The following is an 18,888-nucleotide window of genomic DNA, read 5'->3' as shown; positions in this document are numbered from 1 at the left end:
CACACACACACTTACAGTGTGATGGTGGATAACTCTGACATCCTGCACGAATGCTGAACAGCCTGTGTGGGCTCACTGAAGCATTTCTGAGCACAGCTGCTACACAGCACAAAGACAACACAATACAACAAAGACAGCGTCTTTAGGGACACAGACACACAGTCTCACGCAACACACACACGCACATAATCACACACACCGCCTCATACAACCATCTTTACACTTCGTCACGCACACACAGGTCCAAGCAACAGATGAGAATGACATTATCTGCAGGGCCTCAAAAGACGGCGTCCTGCGGGAGCAGAACAGGAGTGATGTCTGGCTGCAGTACAACTCCATAATGAGGCTCAAGCTTCCTGCCAACAGGTACTACAAATGAGCATATTCTGAAAAGTACCTGGGATGGGAGCAGAGGTATTGATAAAGATTTCAAATTAAGACTGTTATGGCATTTATAAATGCACGGTTCCTCAGTGAAAATTCAATAGAAATGAGAATTATGTAAATATTAGATAATGCCCACAGAGTTTCATCTTGTGTCCAGGGTGTTATGTTGATATTTCACTTTTTTCTTATCATAAACAAATCCCATGAAAACACCAAAACCAACAATGTGTGATTCCTTTACTCAATACTTTCCAGCTTACCTGCCCTGTCTGTCCCGCAAGCATTAGTCCTGACTGTAAATCCCAAATATATAGTTTCTTATTTTTAAAAAAAGGCTCGGTAGTTGAAGCACGTTACTCATCCAAGAGGAAATAGTGAATTTGTTGGGGTTTATTTTCAGCCACGGATGAATAAACATTTGGTGCTCGAGCGAGTATTTACAGCAGCAGCGTGGTGGATGTGGGTGTGACTCAAAATAAACTACACGGTTCATCATAACGAAGGAACATGTCACCCAGTGCAGCAGTGTCGCCCACTGATCTGTTTTTAATAGTTTTTTTTTAGATAACAATGAAGCTCTATTGCACAGAGGAGTAAAATATATCAGACTTTGCTGCACAGGCAACACTTGTTGGTGGGATGAATTCAGTTTTGGTTTTGATATTCTCATGACATTTGTTGACAGTAAGAAAACTAACAAAACATCGACGCCCTTATCCTTTAAGCAAAAGTGAAGGGGGAGATCTGAAAATCATGTTCAGTCACATTATTGAGTTTATGTACAATATTTTTTCCTCTCTCACACACAAACACACGCACACACACACACAGTATTTTCTGAAGACATATAACACTGGCATCAATATGTTTGATGTCTGTTACTTACAGATAAATGCTGGATTCGTTCCCTCCAATATCAGGAGACTGCAGCTTCTGGACCAGGATGATGATAATTCCAATGAAGAGGACAAAATTAATCTGAGCAAAAACAAAACACAAATAGCATAAATCTCTACAAGCTGTCAATTCAGCAGTGAGTGAGCATGTATGAAAAAAATGACTGCACAAAAACAACTGAATGAACAAGTCAGCATCTGTCCTACCATAATGGAGGCCACGACTGGTCCTTTGATCACCCACCAGAGGGCAGTGTTCTCATTTGTATCCCAGCATCTGGTGGAGGAGGAGAACTGCATTTCAATGATCATTCAGCATGGTCTCCTTCACTTTCTCTCCACACTCGGTAACACATAGCACCATAAAATACGTCAATCAAGTGGCCATTTGCAGAGTAAGGATGGTGGGAGAGAGGGTCAGGGAGGAGTGGAGGATTTAAAATGGACGCAGACTGAAGAAAAGAGGAAAAAAATTCTGACTGAACCAAATCAAGATAATCAGTCTAATAATTCTAAATGTTGTTTGTTTGCATACACTCAGATATGAACATCCTGCAGTGTGCACAAGAAATGATAAAAGCTAAAGATGGAGGCAAAGGAAAACAAGAACTTGCTTAACAGCCCAAACCCTCTTAAGGGTTTAATCTGCATGCTAAAATATTGACATCTTACTTATGTTCAGTTTTAAAACAGCTGGTTGGATTTGAATAATTTTGAAGACGTTGCCAGGTCTCATCAGTTCCCTTAAATTACTGCAGCTGCATCTTAAATTGCATAGTTGCCAGGTGTAGAACTGACACACTGACAAGGAGTTATCTTAATATGAATTTTAGTCTTCTGCATGCAGTTCTCAGCAGAAGAAGAAGAAGAAGAAGAAGAAGACGGCCTCGGCCTCTTTTCTCTGCTCTTAGCGCCTTACACACTGTGAAAACAGCTAACATGCATTTCTTCCTTTTCTGGGGGTGAATCTCAAGTTGGAGGAGGTGTTATACCCAGTGTTATGAAAGTGGAGCCTCAGAACTGCCCAGACGGTGACACAAATGGTGGGAGTTCCTGAAATGACAGTCATCATTAATGCATTGGAGAAAAATGCAGTATTTACAGTTATTAGAGCACTTTGTCATTAGTCCAGCCAGGCTTTGTGCAACACCAACATATTCTGTAATGACAGGAAGTTGCTACTCTCTACTATTGATGATACTGCTGCTCAAGAATAAACACTCACCCCATCCTACAATGGTGTACCAGTAGAAGTAGCGTCTCTCAGGGAAGAAAGTCTCCACCAGCAGAGTGAAGAGATACAGACCTTCAATGAACAGCCAGAAATAGTTGGACATGACGCAGTAATGGAAGAAAACCATCACGGCTTTACACGCCACCTGCACGGGGACACACGGTGCATTAGTAGAGCAAAGGCAGGTGATCTTTTACCTGTGATTTCACATCTGATGTTGGACAATCGTTATTTGAAGCACTCTGGATTTCCTGTCATCGCACTTACAAGCGATTGCCAACTCTGCAACAATATCAAGTACATAAAAAATATGAAAGGTACCATCAGCCATGTGTTCAGCCTTTAAAATTCAAGGTACATCTAAATATGTTCTTAAACTGCGCATCGTTCTTTTATCCACATTTTGTTGCAGCCTTAAAATGTAAAATCCATGTGTGATGGTTGGCCTTTCTTTTAAAAGCTCCAGACAATAAATGTCGGAGTGACAAACGTCCTTATTCCTGTAAATCACAGTGTAAACAGAGATCATTGTCACGGGGGTGACGGGGCTGCGCCACAGTGCGCCACGCTGCCATTACCCTGAAAATGTAGCATTAGCAGCTATATGTGGATTAAAGCGTTTTCACACCCACCTACATGTCAGATGGGCTGTAATCTAATGACATCATGTTAATTAAAGAGTCCATATTCTGAGTGGGGTCAACCAGTTACACCACCACAGCCACGCTGGTGACCTGTGATCGCCATAGCAACAACGGAAAAGCAGCGGGTTTGACAAAAAGGGCAAAGTGCCCATTGATATGTTAATAAGACCCTAGTAGAGGATTTACACTGGCCTTACTGAAGCCATTAACGTACCTAATTAGGTTTATTTATCATGCCTGCTTTGCAAGAGTGAGCAATGTATTGTTACCAGACAAAGGCTAAGAGCTTGTTCTGCATTTGTAATCAGAGAGTATTAGTCATCTAATAGTGTGTTTGCTTTTCGTAAAATTTACATGTGATTGAAGTTCCTTCAAAGACGCATATCAAACAGAAAAGACTGGAGGAGAAGTGTTTCAAGCCCACTGTCTTTACTTCTCAAACAGAACAGCCCTGATCATATTTTACATGCATGCTTTCCTTCAGAAAATGAGTGGCTGCACTTCGATGAAATCCTTTAATGAAGCTCTCTGGAACCGATTAAACCGATAATCTTGAAAACATTTTGCGGCTGCCAACACTCTGTGAACTTCTTACACTGGTTCAAAACTGCCAGTGATTATTTTGGCAGGGTGGGGATAACTAAGAATAATAAAGGCCTTATTTGGCAATTATCTGCTTCAAATTTGAATTAATGAAATCATTAACCTTGTGAATCGAAAATAACCCATTCATTGTTTTCATTAATTAATAACCAAACAAGCTTGTTTTCTTTCCTGTTGATGGAAACATCGTTTATCAGCCACGGACTGTGTATTTTTATATTAGTCGCTGCTGTGACTGACTGTGTGGACGAAGCAGTGGTCGCTGTCCTCCTGAGCGTACAGCACGCCATCCTTGATGAAGACTGAGATGGCTCTCAGGATGAAAGACACGAACAGGTTCATGTGAATGAAGTTCCTGGTGCAGTGGAGCTTCCTGGAGAGAAGAGAGAGAAAACACATCACATCGTATCTCGTTTTCAGTCTTAAAGAGTTCATCAGAACAAATTAATTAACGCAGCTGGATGTGTTTAACCCCGTACCCCTGGCTGTTTGTGCCTGATTTTCACTCCCATTATTTGCAGGCTTAATCACAATCCTTGATTTCTCATGCCCCAGAGTTTTTTTCTTACAGGACTAAAGAAGATTCAAGCATACATGAGACGTTTGTTTGGAGCCACACTGTGACGCTCACCTGAATCTGCAGAGAATGGCCATGGCTGTAGTCAGAGACACCAGCGATGTGCTGTAGCCAACTGTGTACAGGGCCTTGACTGAGGCGTAGTACATGTCCTAACGTTGGAGACAGCGAGTTAGTCGTGTGTGTCTGTCGCAAATGTAACAGGAAATTCAGAAGAGGTGAAAGAGTTCGTACAGGTTTAGTGGTGTTGTCATAGAAGCAGACGTCCACATAGTGAGGGAACGGTTCAGACCAGCCGTCCTCGGTACAGTTTCGACTGACCTTGCCCATCTCTGGAGGTAAAAAAAAAAATGCCCTCATTGACTCTGGCTGAATTGAACTGAATGAAATGAATTTTTAAAATGCAAATAAGATCAAATCAAATGAGAGACAGAGCTAATCACCATCGTCAGGGCCCATGAAGTCATGGAAGAGCTCTGGACAGTTGACCACCACGACTTCACCGACATTGGCCGCCTGCCAGCAGGTCAGGTTGTCCCACATCCACGGACACACTGAGCAGATGAACAGAAACACGAGGGGGTCAGTGCAAAGCTCCTATCAGCATTTCTGCTGTTATAAAGCTGATGAAATGATATTGACAATAATTGAATTTAAATGAACTGAATTAAATTCAAGTCAAGGTAATTAAATCAGAGGTAATAGAGTTTAATTTCCAATATGCAGCATTTTCATGACATCCACACGGACGAAACTTCTGCTAATATGAAAGCAGCTTTCAAATCTAATTACCTCTCTTGACTTATCAGTCAGATAGTTTTAACACTTTTTTAAGATAGCCGTGTTAATACTGGACAACCAACTGAAGAACAACTCTTTCTTTTTAAACAACTTAAACTTGAAGTAACAGGTTAGCTGAACACAACGCTGACATATCATCTCCTTTTAAGTTGTTGTAGTGAACCTGTTAGCAAACAGTTGCTTAAATATCCAGCAGTCACAGAGCAACATTCATTTGGAGTCATGCTTCTGGCTACTGGATCAATGAAAGTCCAATATTCAGTTTCTTTTAGCTCTGTTTTGGTCCCTACCAATTCCTGAGGGAAATATCTGGCTCTTGGCTGCTAAACGTTCCACTGTGTTCATCAGTTAGTCATTAACTGTGGCTGTCTAGCCTTTGGGGCCGAGCACAGGGGTAAAGCTTTGGTTTCAGGGGTGTGGGGGGCACTTCTTTGTAGTTTGGGTTGCATACAGCTCAGAAAACCTGCACCAATACGATGAGCAGCCTGTGGAGTAGCCTGGGAGACAAAAACCAGGGTAGAAAGCCTGTAAGGACTGTATTCAGCTCATAAATCTGTGCACTATGATAGTAAGTGATGGTTGACTCAGATGAGTGTGTCAACACTTTTTAACTCACATCCTCTGTCCTCTGGATTTTGGCAGATGGACAGGAAGAGGACATCATGTAAAGAGGCTCTACAATTGAAATCAACCTGAAACTATAAAAGTGAGGTGAGTGAAAGTAGGACTTTTTGAATAGTGCCGGGGACGGCTGCCTGCTGTGGCCAGAAACAACACTGAGAGAACGGTGAGAGTCAAACAAAACAGTAAATTTACAGCCTGGACAGTCAAACAATGAGCTGAAACTCGTTGTAAAGCTGCGTAAAACCGAGGGCAGCTGCAGATTCAAGTAGAAAACAAAAGTAACATTACACATATAAACCAAGCTTGTCTTCTGTTATTGATTGAACATGACCAAGTTCAGCCTCTTTAAAACTAAACATGGTAACCTGCAGGACAAATAACGGCAGTCGATTTCATCCTTTTTTGTTAATTCATTTTGATGCTATTCACTCATCTGGTGTCCCAAACAGGATGAAACTCTTCTGTTTTTTGTTTTGTTTCTCTTCATCTGTCTAAATCATAACCTGAGTCATACATACAAATATCACATCCTGTATTGTCAGTGCTGTTCCCACAGCTTTCATTTCTCAGGTCTCTGTTTCGCTGTCCCTTATGGTCAGCACCCCCCCCCCCCCCCCCCCCTTCTTCTTTCCTCATCTCTCGAGGTTTTACCACGTTGTTTATGCTTGGGTGGTTTTATAGTGTGCTCACTCACATGCATTTCGAGTGTGTTTTTGAGTGTGGCTGCGTCTGTGTGTGCATGTGTTCCTGGACATGTACGTGTGTGTGTGTGAGTGTGTGTGTTTGCAGACCTTTCTCTATTCTGCTTGGCTCTCTAATCTGTTTTGGTTCTGTCTGGTGAGCCGGACACGAAGCCAATTACCTTTTAAAGGGCAAATCTGAGCCAAATGAGCCGCAGTGAGCTGCAGAGGTAACCGGCTTAATAAAGCGCTCTGTCTGCATCTCTGGCTATCTCACACAAGCTCCCACAGCACACTGAACCTTCACTGGGCTGCATGGTATCCACACACACGTATACTGCAGAGTACCTGTACACAAGCACATACAGACGTTTATTTTTTCCCACTAAAGCTGATCTTATCAAACAACTGGGTGAGATTTGTTTTTTTTTTCTGTTCTGAGTCATGAGCTGCTACGGCCATACAATACTGATCAGAGCTAATTTCACCACACGGACAGCATACATTCATCATTCTTTATTAAACTTTAAACACTGGTCTGAAAGGGAAAACATGTCATGAAGCTCCTGGAAAGATTTGCATCTAAATGTGAGTCACTGCTTCTGTAAGAGCCTTAAATGGCAAAAAGAAACACAGACAAGCTGAAATATTTACATGGGACTCCAGCTGTTTTCACCACTCTGTCACATGACTGTTTTCTTCATTCACTGATCAATTGTTTGGTCTATGAAATGTCAGAAAATAGTGGGAAATTGTCCATTACGACTTCCTACTTCCTTAATGCCCGATATAATGATATAAAACAAGGACAAGAGCAAATGATTATGATTGAGAAGCTGGAACCAGAGATTTTTTGTGTTTTTGCTTGAATCAATGATCAAAATAGCTGCAGATAAGCTTACTATGGACTGATCGCTTAACTGATTTGTTGTTTCTAAATGAACACTCTAAAGTATATTTAAGTGTCCTGTTCTGTAGTGTGACGGTCATAAAAATCCCCCAAAATGTCTCTAAGTTCAATCAAATTCATTCTCATTTAGCTTTAGAGAAACGGTTGACTGAGGATGATTTAGGTTTGAAATAACAGACACTGTGCAGGCCATTTTGTATCAACTATTCATTTTGCGCCGGGTAAATTCAGCTGGATGCTGATTACAGTGCCAGACAGCAAATCAGTACGTAGCAATTTCACACGGCCTGCAGACTAATCTGAGGCCAGAGAGCCTCAATTAAAAATATAAGCAGAAATAAATCATGAAATATGCTTTTAGAAATGGATCCTGGTAATTCAGAAAAAAAGTAAAGTCATGTGACCGGGCCACCGACCATCACTTATCTCCTATTCTTTTCACTTATTTATTGTCTTCCTGTTCTCATTTTTCTTTTTCCCCTTTTTTCTCTTTTTCTAAAGCCCCAAGTCAGATTTATGCAAACCAGGCGTTTTCATTTCCTTGCCAACGATTTGCTGTCAGCAGAAACACAGAACGGTTCCTTTTAAAGGGACAGCAGGAAACAAGGTTCAGCTGAAGGGTTGAGGAAGGCCAAAATGTTTGGCTACATGGTCTGAAAATAGATAGCTCAGTCCAAATCAAATCAAAAGCCAAAAGAATGGCTGATTTCAACCATACATGTAAAAGTGAACTGAAAACAAATCATGCATTAGTTATTAATGCAGAGTTATTAATTCAGCTAAGGAGGTTATGGTTTCAGCTTGAGTTGTTTGTTTTCTGCAGAATTACAGAAATGAAACTTAATGGAAGGGTGTAGCATGGGCTAAGGAAGAAACTACAACATTTTGGATTGGATACAAATCACGATGCACAAATTATTTTATTGCTAGTTTAGTATTGCAAAATTCAGCATTTGATGGAATAAATGCCTAAATTTTAAAATCGAGGAGACGGTTCAGTAGTTACAAAAGAGCCAATTAAAGAAATACGATGACTTCCTATCACAATCCTCATTGAAGGGTGGCAGTTATCATCTGGGGGAGCTAACACATGTAGTTCCTCAAACTTCACACAGAAAGCAGTTTGTGGTTTGCAGCACTCTGTGGTTTCATGGGACAACTGTGACATCGCCACAATGGTAACAGCGCCTTTTCTCTGTGTGACTACGGAAATGTAAATACACACATAACATGAAATATTAGTCTTACTCACATCCAAATATGATCTGTCTGCAATAAACTCAGGCAGAGATATTAATGTTCCAATTTTATGCTTCGTGAGAACAAGCAATGATATTGACAATGAAGTCTGCGCTTGAGGACTTTCACTACATGTCATTCTGATCTAATCTCCTAGTTTCAGTTTAACATGACTGTTATTTGTCTAGTGAAATCACAGTAAATGCTAAGCAACATCATAGAAAAGTGTCCAAAAAAAAAAATAAATTGAAAATACAAAACATTTAGATAGATAAACCACATAAATTGAGCACATGCAGGGCTTCAGGCTCAGCCTTGAAGATCTACACATGAAAAACGAGCTGAGCTTAGAGCTCCCCTTCTCACTAAACTTGTTATCTTACACTCTAAATCTTTCATGTTTCATGTTTTTTTCAAGGAGGCTGTCAGCGAAGCCGTGAGTCACAGTGCAGTCTGGGAGATGCAGTCTGTTGGGCAAATTTGGAGCAGCGGGGGGCCTGCAGCAGTCGCTAATGAAAACCCACCGTCCATAGCCAAGAAAATAATTGCTTCCAGGAATCACATACCAAGCTTCCTGTTTTGTTTTGTTTCTTCTTTTTTGGGAAAAGGACGTGGGGAAAAATGCGAAAGCAGCTCAGCGTGACATTACAAGCAGACATTTGGTTTGTGAACGGTATATATCACCGGATGGGTGTTTGTGCTGTGTGGCAACCTTTCAGGGTGACGTATGTACAACGTGACCATGATAGAAAACTTCACTCATCTTTCATTCTTTCATGTCCCGCTATGACCTTTTCAAAACTGATTGGATAAAATGAAAAAAGCCAGATCAGTGACTATAAAAACAAGCCTGTTTTTTTTAAGAGATGAATGACTTGCATGAATTCAGTCATCATTACGTTTCCTTAAAACGTCTTTGCAGTTGCCAACTAGCTCAATATAAACGTAATTCCTAGTCGACAGGCTCTTTCTGAGCAACCCAAGATGCAAACAATTCAGTCACAGCAGTGTTACGCCAAGTTGTGCACACAGAAGGCTGCGAGAACACACACCCATGCACACCTGTGGTCACACACTCACACATCCTCACATACCTAATTCAAGGTCATCGCTGGGGTTGTGCAGCATGATCCTCTCCATGCATTTCTCATGTTCGCGCTTGATTATGCAGTACTCAGACTCTGGGGCCACCTGGAGAAGATAAACAAAAACACACACAGTGTCACAAAAAATATTGAATGTACTGATACACTGCACCAATGAGAAGACGGTTAAAGGCCCTGAAAACCTGATTTTTATTAAGCAGCTTCGTGTTCCTGCTGATGGGGTACAACATAGACACAGTAATATTTGCTAACGTTTAAAGGTTATGTAAGATTAAAAGTCTCTGTCTCACCAATTTGAAAAAGGTGATATCTGATATTTACAAGGACCAGATATTTCTCTCAGGAGTTGGTGGTGACCAAAAACGAGATAAAAGAAGACTTACATTATTACATATTGGACTTACATGCACGAAGTGGCCAGAAATATGGCTAGAAATAAATGCTAATGTATCTGCTGGATAAGTAAATCAGCAACTTTTCGCTAACATATTCCCTGTAATAAATTTATATGGCCATAATATGTCAATATGTTGCCCCCAAAAGTCCAACTTATCCTGTGTCCCTGCATTAAGCATCTATAATACCAAAGTTCTTCTTAATATATTTGAGGATTCACACACTCTAAATATAAAATACACACTCACTCACGCGTCCCCGACCCCTGACTGTTACCTTGTGGGTTGTAGCAGCTAGCAGAGCGATACCATGGATCGAAGGTGTGCGTTTTTTGATTAAGATTGTTAAACCTTTTTTAAAAACACTTCATTTGATCCTTCTTGATCTCCATGTCCTGATTCAACAAGGTTGTAAGTGGAGGCTCTAAATTGGAGCTTCTAAGTTTCACGTCCACTTTTGAGCTATCAGATCAAATCCCTGAGCAAATTTATCCAATCCCTTCTGTATATTCCACCTCCATATTCTACTTTACTTGGAAATATGTCAAAATGCTAAAGCTAAATGGAGCTCAAAATGCCATATCACTATGACTACAAGCAGGCAAGACACAAAACACACTGGAGTAGGTGTTGTCTAGTTCCAAGGTGCATTCTGGGAAACTATGTACCCAGAGGTAGTGTAGTTACTGTATAGCTCTCCCCCTTGCTCTCTTCAGGCCAATCTCTTTTTTTGCACCCTTAGCATTCTTGCCCCCTCGTTCCTTCGCTCTCGCTGTGAAATGGTAGGTGTAATATGTCCCAGCCCTCTGAGCCATGGCTGACTCATCACTCTACCTCTCTGCCCTCCATATGAATTCACTTCAGGCCTCGCTGCCTAGATAAGATAGGGCATCAACGACTGTGAAGACGTCCTAGGATCCACTTCCTTTCTTTATCACCCTGCACGTGGGCAGAATTTTAAAGCACCACATGAATTATGTGCAACATCATTACAGCTATCTTCTATCTAGTCTCTGGTGTGACTCCATGTCCGGACAACATCCGTCAAGTGCTGGTCAGAAACTGCTTCTGCCTCCCCCTGATGACTTAAAAACAAAACAAAAAAGAAATTAAAAGACTCACTTTTTCATATTGTCAGTTGTGTTTGATATTAAAACTGACACTGGCAATGTTTGAGAGAAAGAGCTCTTTGTACCAGTAGGCATCCATGTTGCTAAGCAGCAGGTAACCAGCTAGAAGCCAATACATACTGTAGGCAAGGCTTCCCAGAAATGAGAAATAATTGGATGCAGATGACTAATATCTGTTTGGCATGAGTGCAGATGAGCCGGAAAGATGACAGGATTCAATGTGTTATTCATTAATTTATCTTTATAGAATCCTGGACAGCAGGTTATACATGTCACTGAGCTGGAATAGTATTTTGTTTTTATGTAGTTACAATCGGTATTCACTCGTGTATTTCTATGCTAACCCAGTGGCAAAGGCATGTGATTCCATAGTTGCATTTACACCTCCATCCACCACACACGCACACGCACGCACGCACGCACGCACGCACGCACGCACACACACACACACACACACACACACACACACACACACACCTGTAAATTACATAGAGTGCATCACACAAGTTATGATTAGCTAGTTGCTACTACAGCCAGCCAATAACAGTAAATGCTAGGGGTAACTGTTGTGTAGCTAACTGACAAAGCTAACATTAGCATGCTAATATATGACCCTGTAAGCCTACTAGCACCTCTAAAGCTCACAGACACATAACGAGACATTATGTTAGATTAAAACATAACGTCTCGTTAATTTAATACATCCAAAAATCAAAGTGCAAATCAAAGTGTAAAATGTTTGATGTTTCATGAGGGGCCATGAGCTGGACTTGGCGGGTCTGAGACCAAATGCTCGGCAACCAGCAGAAAGTCCAGGAAGTTACTGCTCCCAGCCAGGATATAATCACACACCTATTGCAATCTTGTCTCCAGGCTTTTATGCTAGGCTAGTCATCTCCTGACTGCTTTATATTTAACAGATGGACATGAGACTGGTGTCTATATTAGTTTAATGGCGCAACCTTTAGTAAATCACTGTTTTGAAGCTAGAAAAAAAGAAACTAGGAAGGACTTTACAATCAAGCTTAATGGTGGATTTACCAAAAACTATTCCAGGTTAACTGAGAACTGCTGAGGGTTTGTAAAGCTTTAACCTAAAACAGACACCATGACAGCCTTGCATAGGATAGACAGATCAATGAAAGTGTGCGTCTTTTCTCCTTTCCCAGTCACTCCTCTCCTCTCCTCTCCTCTCCTCTCCTCTCCTCTCCTCTCCTCTCCTCTCCTCTCCTCTCCTCTCCTCCATGGACAGATATCTGTCCAGATAAGCCATCCATTTTGAAGCTGCAGAACCACGTTTCCCTCCCCAAGGCTATTTTCAAGGGCCAGATAACTCAGTAGCTCCCACAGCACCACGCAGCACAGATAATAAAACTCCAATTTGACATGGCAGACCACTGGCCCACTGTTCAGACCCATTTGACACACAATAAGTGCATCACAACAGACGTATCTGCCACATCGGCCGCTGAAGGTCAGCTTGAGACTGTGCAAAGATGCTGGACGAACACTTCACATCCAATATGTTAGGGGGCAGTGTTAACTTAGAGGTTAGACAAGATGTTTGTGACTGCAAGGTTGCGTTGTGAATTAATTTTGGTCTCCCTCGTGGCCATCATTACACTGGTATTATCTTTAATGGCATTTGCAAAAGGATAAAGACAACATCATCATCAGAATCACAAAGGATGATACTCAGGATGTCAGAGTCATAAAAAAAAACCCAGCGTCTGTATCTGTGCAGCTTCACCGAGGGAACTGCTGCTGTGCTGCATCCGTGTGCTGAATTCCTCCCACACAACTTGCACAACTCTTCCATTCTGCTTTTCATTTCAATGAGACCCGCTAATAAAAGTGAGTCACAGCAGATGGATAGGCAGCTCTCTGGTCAGCCGGGCCATCTGTTATTGTTCTAATAGGCAGCCAGTCGCCTTAACACAGAGCTGATCCAGGACCTGTAACGTATGCTGATGTGCTGATGCGGCATATGGTGATTTCCACGCTTCCAGCGCCTGTCACAAACACGCCCGCGACAGCGCACGTATGAAGATGATGAATCTGAAGCTGAGAAACAGGGGGCTGACAGCGGAGACGTATGAACACACTCACTCCCTTATTCATGGATATGCTTACATATTCCTGGATGCTCCCGCACAGCCACACACACACACACACACACACACACACACACACACACACACACACACACACACATACACATGTGCACAGTACATACATTCATGCACACAAACTACTCACCAAGGGCAGCAGAAAGATTGCAGTCAGCAGGTAGCCTCTCATTGTTTCCCGTGAAGCGCTTGACAATATGTGTGTGTGTCAGGGTGTGTGTGTTCACTGGGATGCACTGAAATTGCTCCCCTCAGCGTCACCACACCTCAGCATCAAGGGCTCTGAAATACAACACACAGAGGAGAAAGGTTCTGTAAGAGAACAACGTAACACGAGAGCATCGTCACTGAGTTCAGCCACTGCATCACTTTTATTATTTTGCTCTATTAGTAGGAGCCATAAGAAGAAAAGCAACATGCGGGTATATGCTGCTTTACTTCCTCTTTATTCTTAGATGATATTGTTGGACTTGAGCATGGAATGATTGGTTCTGTGTTTGTCCCCATTATGTGTGCACATTTCAGATTGTTCTTTAAAGACTGTCCTCGGTGCTGCTTAATGTAGAAATGCTCTGTCGGGTAATGCCACGATCCAACAGGTTTATGTTTTTCTGCTTTGTTTCTGAGAAAAATAAAATACCCATGAGCCTCTGCAGCCATTACCGTGGAGATAAAGCAAGTCAGAGATGCCACACAACATGGCTCTGCAGTTCATTTAAACTGCAGATTGTACTTTCAGTTTTCTCAACACCAGAATCTTTATCTTCCACTCGCCGTTAGCAACACATGTGACACCAGTTTAATTTCTGCGATTGGATGTTTTCTGCTGAAATGCACCTTGGGAGTTGTGACTAACCTCTGGCGAGAAGTGTTTGTGTACACAGACTTGTATAATCAACTTTTTCCAAAACAAACAGACATTTCCTGACAGAGTTGTTCATCTTTCTGATGATTCAGTCGGGAGAGTTTGATGCTGATCCAAGCTGCAGACGTGCTCCAGTGATAAATCATTAAATGTTGTCTATGAGAAATATGGAGGAGAGCGTTGTTTCCAGAACCAGGAACGCCCAATAACCTCTTCCAACTTCACAGCTCTGTGGCTTTCAGTCTCAGTTAGTCTGTCAGTCAGTGGAACAAAACAATTTGTAACTTAATATTTTCGTCATACTGAACCTTTGAAGGAGAGTTACTGGTGTCCAAGGATCAAACACGTTGCTTTTAGACAGATTTCAGCTCAGTGATAATTTGAAAAGCACAGAAGAGCGCTGCTTCTACACTCCTGCAGGCTGAAAGAACTACATACCAAAACATAATTTGAGCTAAATTTGTTAAACTGTTATACAGAAACTGAAATGGAAAATGACACCGCGCGCTGCCTGAAGCATTAATTTATGTGGATTCATATTATAAGGAATAACCTTTTCCAAAAAGGTATTTTACAAATGATTACACAACCGCAGTGTGCAAGAGTAGGTGTCTACATTTTTAAGTAACTTATATATTTTCTTCTGGAATGAACATCTTTATGTAAACACAATAATTCTTTTCTTTATGCAACTCTATAAATCTTTTCTATGCACATCTGTTTGTATGGCTTCTTCTGTGTGCATTTAGCCTCATGTTTCTTTAATATCGCGTCTGAATGCCTTTTAACCTCCTACATGCAGCACCGCTTCTTATTTACTATTCAAATATACTCGCCTTGCATTAAAATACTGTGCATGTGTGCGTGGTGAGGACCACAATGAGAGTAAATATGTGAATTTATTGAGGCATCCTGGCTGGTTTTAGGCATCATTGATGATCATGTTTAAACTTTGTTAAAACCGTTTTTCAAATGACTAATTTTACAAACGTTCAACTGGTGAAAGTGGTGAAAAGGAAGCTAGTTTGCTAAAACTTGGCTGAAACAGTAAGTTGATGAACTGATTAACAAACTGAGAGAAAAACGATCAACAGCTACTCTGATCTTTGAATAATCATTTAAGTAATTGTAATGATTTGCTGCTTTTCTTTGTCTAAGGTGATGATTATATTTAGGTTTGGAGATGTTAGTGGGACAAAACAACTTTGAGATTTTGGAAATATTGCATTTTTTTAATCTCTTCTGGCATTTTATTGACCAAACAAGCGATCGATTAATTAAAAAAGAAAGAAAAACAGACAGCTTAATGAAAGCTAAAATTATACAAAACATTTGTACTGTATTGTCCTCAATTAAAAGATTTAAATGTTATTTCAGTAAGAAACACAAAAACAATGATATATACTGCATGTATGCTAAACTCTCAACCTACTCACACACATAAGCAAACACGCACCTCCTCAGTGGCCATGTATCACTTATATTATCCCAACAGAAGACTCATAAAAACCCCCTCTATCAAATCACAGAGGCAACATTTGTTGTTCTTCACCGAGGTTATATACGACCATAGCAGATATGTCATCGCCCGAATTTCAAGCTAAAGCAGAAAAGCAACACAAGGCCTTTTATTTATGAAGGACAAATTGATTACCAAAGGCAAGAAATTTGGAAGGATCAAATAAATTTCCTTTAAGACAATGAAATTGATGTGCCTCAGGTCAGACTTTAAAGCACCCCTAACAAACCCCCTCCCTTCATGTCTTACTCATCCACACAGCTTCCTGAAAACACAATGATTCATTGCAAACCAGCAGCAGCAGAGACACAGAACACACACATAAACACACAAACAGGCACACAAAGACAGACACACACACAGATATCTTCTCCCTAAGCTAATTCATGCACACACACACACACACACACACACACACACACACACACACACACACACACACACACACACACACACACAGACAAATTCCTCTCTGTGTCCCTTCCCTCTAGTACTGAATCCAATTACCTCTAAAGCATCTCTCGGATGCTTTATCAAGTAATAGGACAGACTGTGCTCAGAGAGCTATAGACGAGGGATAACATGTGTCAAGTATGGCTGAAACCAAACTGTCAGGATGCACATTTAAAGAAAAAAACACATAAGCCGACTGGAGAACGACAGAGACAGAAACACAGAGACAACTTGGCAGATAATTAGCTCCATTTCTCTCCATCTCCCAAAATGTCACAGCAGTCACGTTGCTGGAGGCTCCAAATGAAGTTAGAGAAGAAAAACCTTTGTATTTAGAACAAATCCATATGGCTTTTGTGTTGTGGAAGCGCTGGTGCGGGAAACAGCAGAAGGGCTAAACATCAAACTACCCTGAGGGCAAGAAAGCGAGAGAGTCTTTGCTTTGCTCGGCACTGGCTACATGTGAGTCACTTAGAAATGTGTGGAGCTTCGTACTGATGGGAATGTAAGGGGGAAATCAAACGGTGTTCAGTCCAGCACCGGTGAGAGTGGACGATCAGCAAATGCACTGACTGTACAGTTTATTTTATAACAGTATCCCGGTCAGACAAGCCACATTACAGAAGAGGATGTATCAGTTTTCATGAGGATTTCCAGTCAGAAATAGAGGCTGAATCAACTGCGAGGTACTGAACTTGACCAGAAGATGCCAAGAAACACCCGGAAAACAGATTATTCTAAATGCTGACAGGACTATTGGAAACCACATCGACTATAATTAGCACAGGGATCACTAGGTTGTCAATCAATTGCAAGACTTTAAGTGTGTGTGTGTGTCTACAGATGCAGAGAAACAAGAGAGAAAAAGCCGTGCACCCTCCTCAACGATTTATCTCCATTGTAAAGGGAATACTAAAGATCTGTCTCAACAAATCAGCTTCCTCCTCGTGTGTGCTGAATTCCTCTGAACATCGTGGTGCATTAATAATTCATTTTCAGTTTGAAACGATCCCAGTAAGACAGGAGAACGCTTTCGTTTAACCCAAATACAAGCTGTTAATGCCTGTAACAGGGGACTGCATGTCTGTCAGTGAGCGAGCACGCAGCCATTCAAAATCATTAGTTCTTGGCAGCTTTGTTAATAGGTTCAGTTAATGTTCCTGTGCCATAATCCTAAGGCCATGCGGGCTACATCACAGGAAAAACAGTTTATCTCTGCTTCTTCTTCTCTCTCTCTCTCTCTCTCTCTCTCTCTCTCTCTCTCTTTTTAAATGAGATCTCAAACGGTTTACATCTGCAAAACAGTCTTAATTACTATCAATCAGTGAAAAATGATTTTTTCCTTGGTGGGGCAGAATCAATAGGATAATTTTGCCCAGCCCCCCCCCCCCCCCGCATTCGTAAACGTTTAAATCATCAATGAATGTGGGTGACCTTCGCTTTGCACATGGAAAACATCAGCAGGAAAAGCGTCCACCAGCCGCTTATTTACTGAACACTTCCTCGAAATTCATCCCCGGCTCTCCTGATGTCATTCAAGAAAGAAAGACGCTTTTCTAGCCTCGGGTTCAGAGAAAGCCTTCTTAATTGGTCAGCCGCAGCGAAAGCCCGAGATGTGAGTGGAAGCGCGCAGCACACGGCGTGGAAAACAAGTCAAAGGAACTTACCGATGCGTAATTTTCAGAGGCGCAAATGTCTACACATGAAGCCATCGGTATTCACGGATCCCCGCTGTGTCTGACTGCGAACGGTTTCGTAGAATACCTTCTTTTACTCCTAAAATGGTCATCAGCTCGTTCGGAAAACGACAGGTGCCGTCGATGCTGCTGCTGCTGTTGTTGCTGCTGCAGGACGCACTCACCGCGTTGGCTGCTGCGGCACCACGGCGAGGTGGAGGAGGAGGAGGAGGAGGAGGAGGAGGAGGAGGAGGAAGAGGAGGAGAGTGTCAGATCCTTCGGGACTCGCACCTCGTCAGACACGCACGGAGGCAACAAAGTGAGACAACAGTTTAGTCTACAAATGCAGCTGGAGGGGGAGAGAGGCGGTTTTTTTTTTTTTTTTTTTTAAGTCTCAACACTGGGATGTTGAACTGAAAGGAGAAAAACAGCCTCGCGTCGCATGCGTGGGACTTCCAGAAAAGAAACTCTCTCATTAAACTCTCTGACTCTTGCGCCTGCGCCTCTCAGATGCTCCTGGGGGAACAAGGTCCGGATCCCTGCTGGGTGCAATTTGTGAGGAGCCGTCGGCCCCATCATGTGTGTGACTCACTTTTAGTCAAGAGTTTAACATCTGATTTGCCGCATGTGTTCCACAGAAATTAAAAACGCTGGTTGGTCAAGCTGTACTGTGGCATTTTAGTCCCATCAGCAATTGTATTCCCATGGAAGTCATTTGTTGTGGCCTCTGTGGCCGCTTGCAGTCCCGTTTACTTTCAGCACCACGGACAGCGACCAATAATCGCCTCGGGGCATCAATGGGCTCCAAACAAAGCCTCGGTTCAAGTCCATTACAATATTTTATCTGTGGATAACCAACATTCTCAGTCTGAATACTAAAAGCTGCTTTAATTAAATCTCAACAGGATTGTTGTGGCGGTGTATCACTGAACAGGCACAGAGACGCAAAACGAGAGATGTAAAACAATCACATACAAACGCAAAACGGCCACAAACAGACGCAGAACGACCACAAAG

At 41.8% G+C, this 18,888-nt stretch overlaps 1 protein-coding gene across 4 annotated transcripts in view; it reads right to left on the bottom strand.

The window, feature by feature from the left end:
- LOC139338642 (pituitary adenylate cyclase-activating polypeptide type I receptor-like) overlaps positions 1-18,205 on the bottom strand; it is a 29,301-nt gene extending 11,096 nt beyond the window's left edge. Inside the window, exons 1-12 of one of the 4 annotated variants that reach the window (XM_070973851.1) lie at positions 17,863-18,077; positions 13,489-13,640; positions 9,693-9,789; positions 4,788-4,898; positions 4,579-4,676; positions 4,399-4,496; positions 4,008-4,140; positions 2,512-2,665; positions 2,279-2,339; positions 1,494-1,563; positions 1,277-1,368; positions 16-99 (exon numbers count right to left, since the gene is read on the bottom strand). In XM_070973851.1, the coding sequence (XP_070829952.1) occupies positions 16-99; positions 1,277-1,368; positions 1,494-1,563; positions 2,279-2,339; positions 2,512-2,665; positions 4,008-4,140; positions 4,399-4,496; positions 4,579-4,676; positions 4,788-4,898; positions 9,693-9,789; positions 13,489-13,530 (1,040 nt within the window). In that variant the 5' untranslated portion in view covers positions 13,531-13,640; positions 17,863-18,077. Of the gene's footprint in view, positions 1-15; positions 100-1,276; positions 1,369-1,493; positions 1,564-2,278; positions 2,340-2,511; positions 2,666-4,007; positions 4,141-4,398; positions 4,497-4,578; positions 4,677-4,787; positions 4,899-9,692; positions 9,790-13,488; positions 13,641-17,862 lie in introns of all 4 variants that reach the window. The other 3 variants (XM_070973850.1, XM_070973853.1, XM_070973852.1) reach the window with 3 other exon arrangements.
- Between the last annotated feature and the right edge of the window lie 683 nt (positions 18,206-18,888).

This window comes from Chaetodon trifascialis, chromosome 11 (assembly GCF_039877785.1).
Source record: "Chaetodon trifascialis isolate fChaTrf1 chromosome 11, fChaTrf1.hap1, whole genome shotgun sequence".
In the NCBI taxonomy this organism is placed as follows: domain Eukaryota; kingdom Metazoa; phylum Chordata; class Actinopteri; order Chaetodontiformes; family Chaetodontidae; genus Chaetodon; species Chaetodon trifascialis.
Note: the sequence above shows the minus strand (reverse complement) of the source record. Positions and strands in the feature narration are given on the sequence as shown.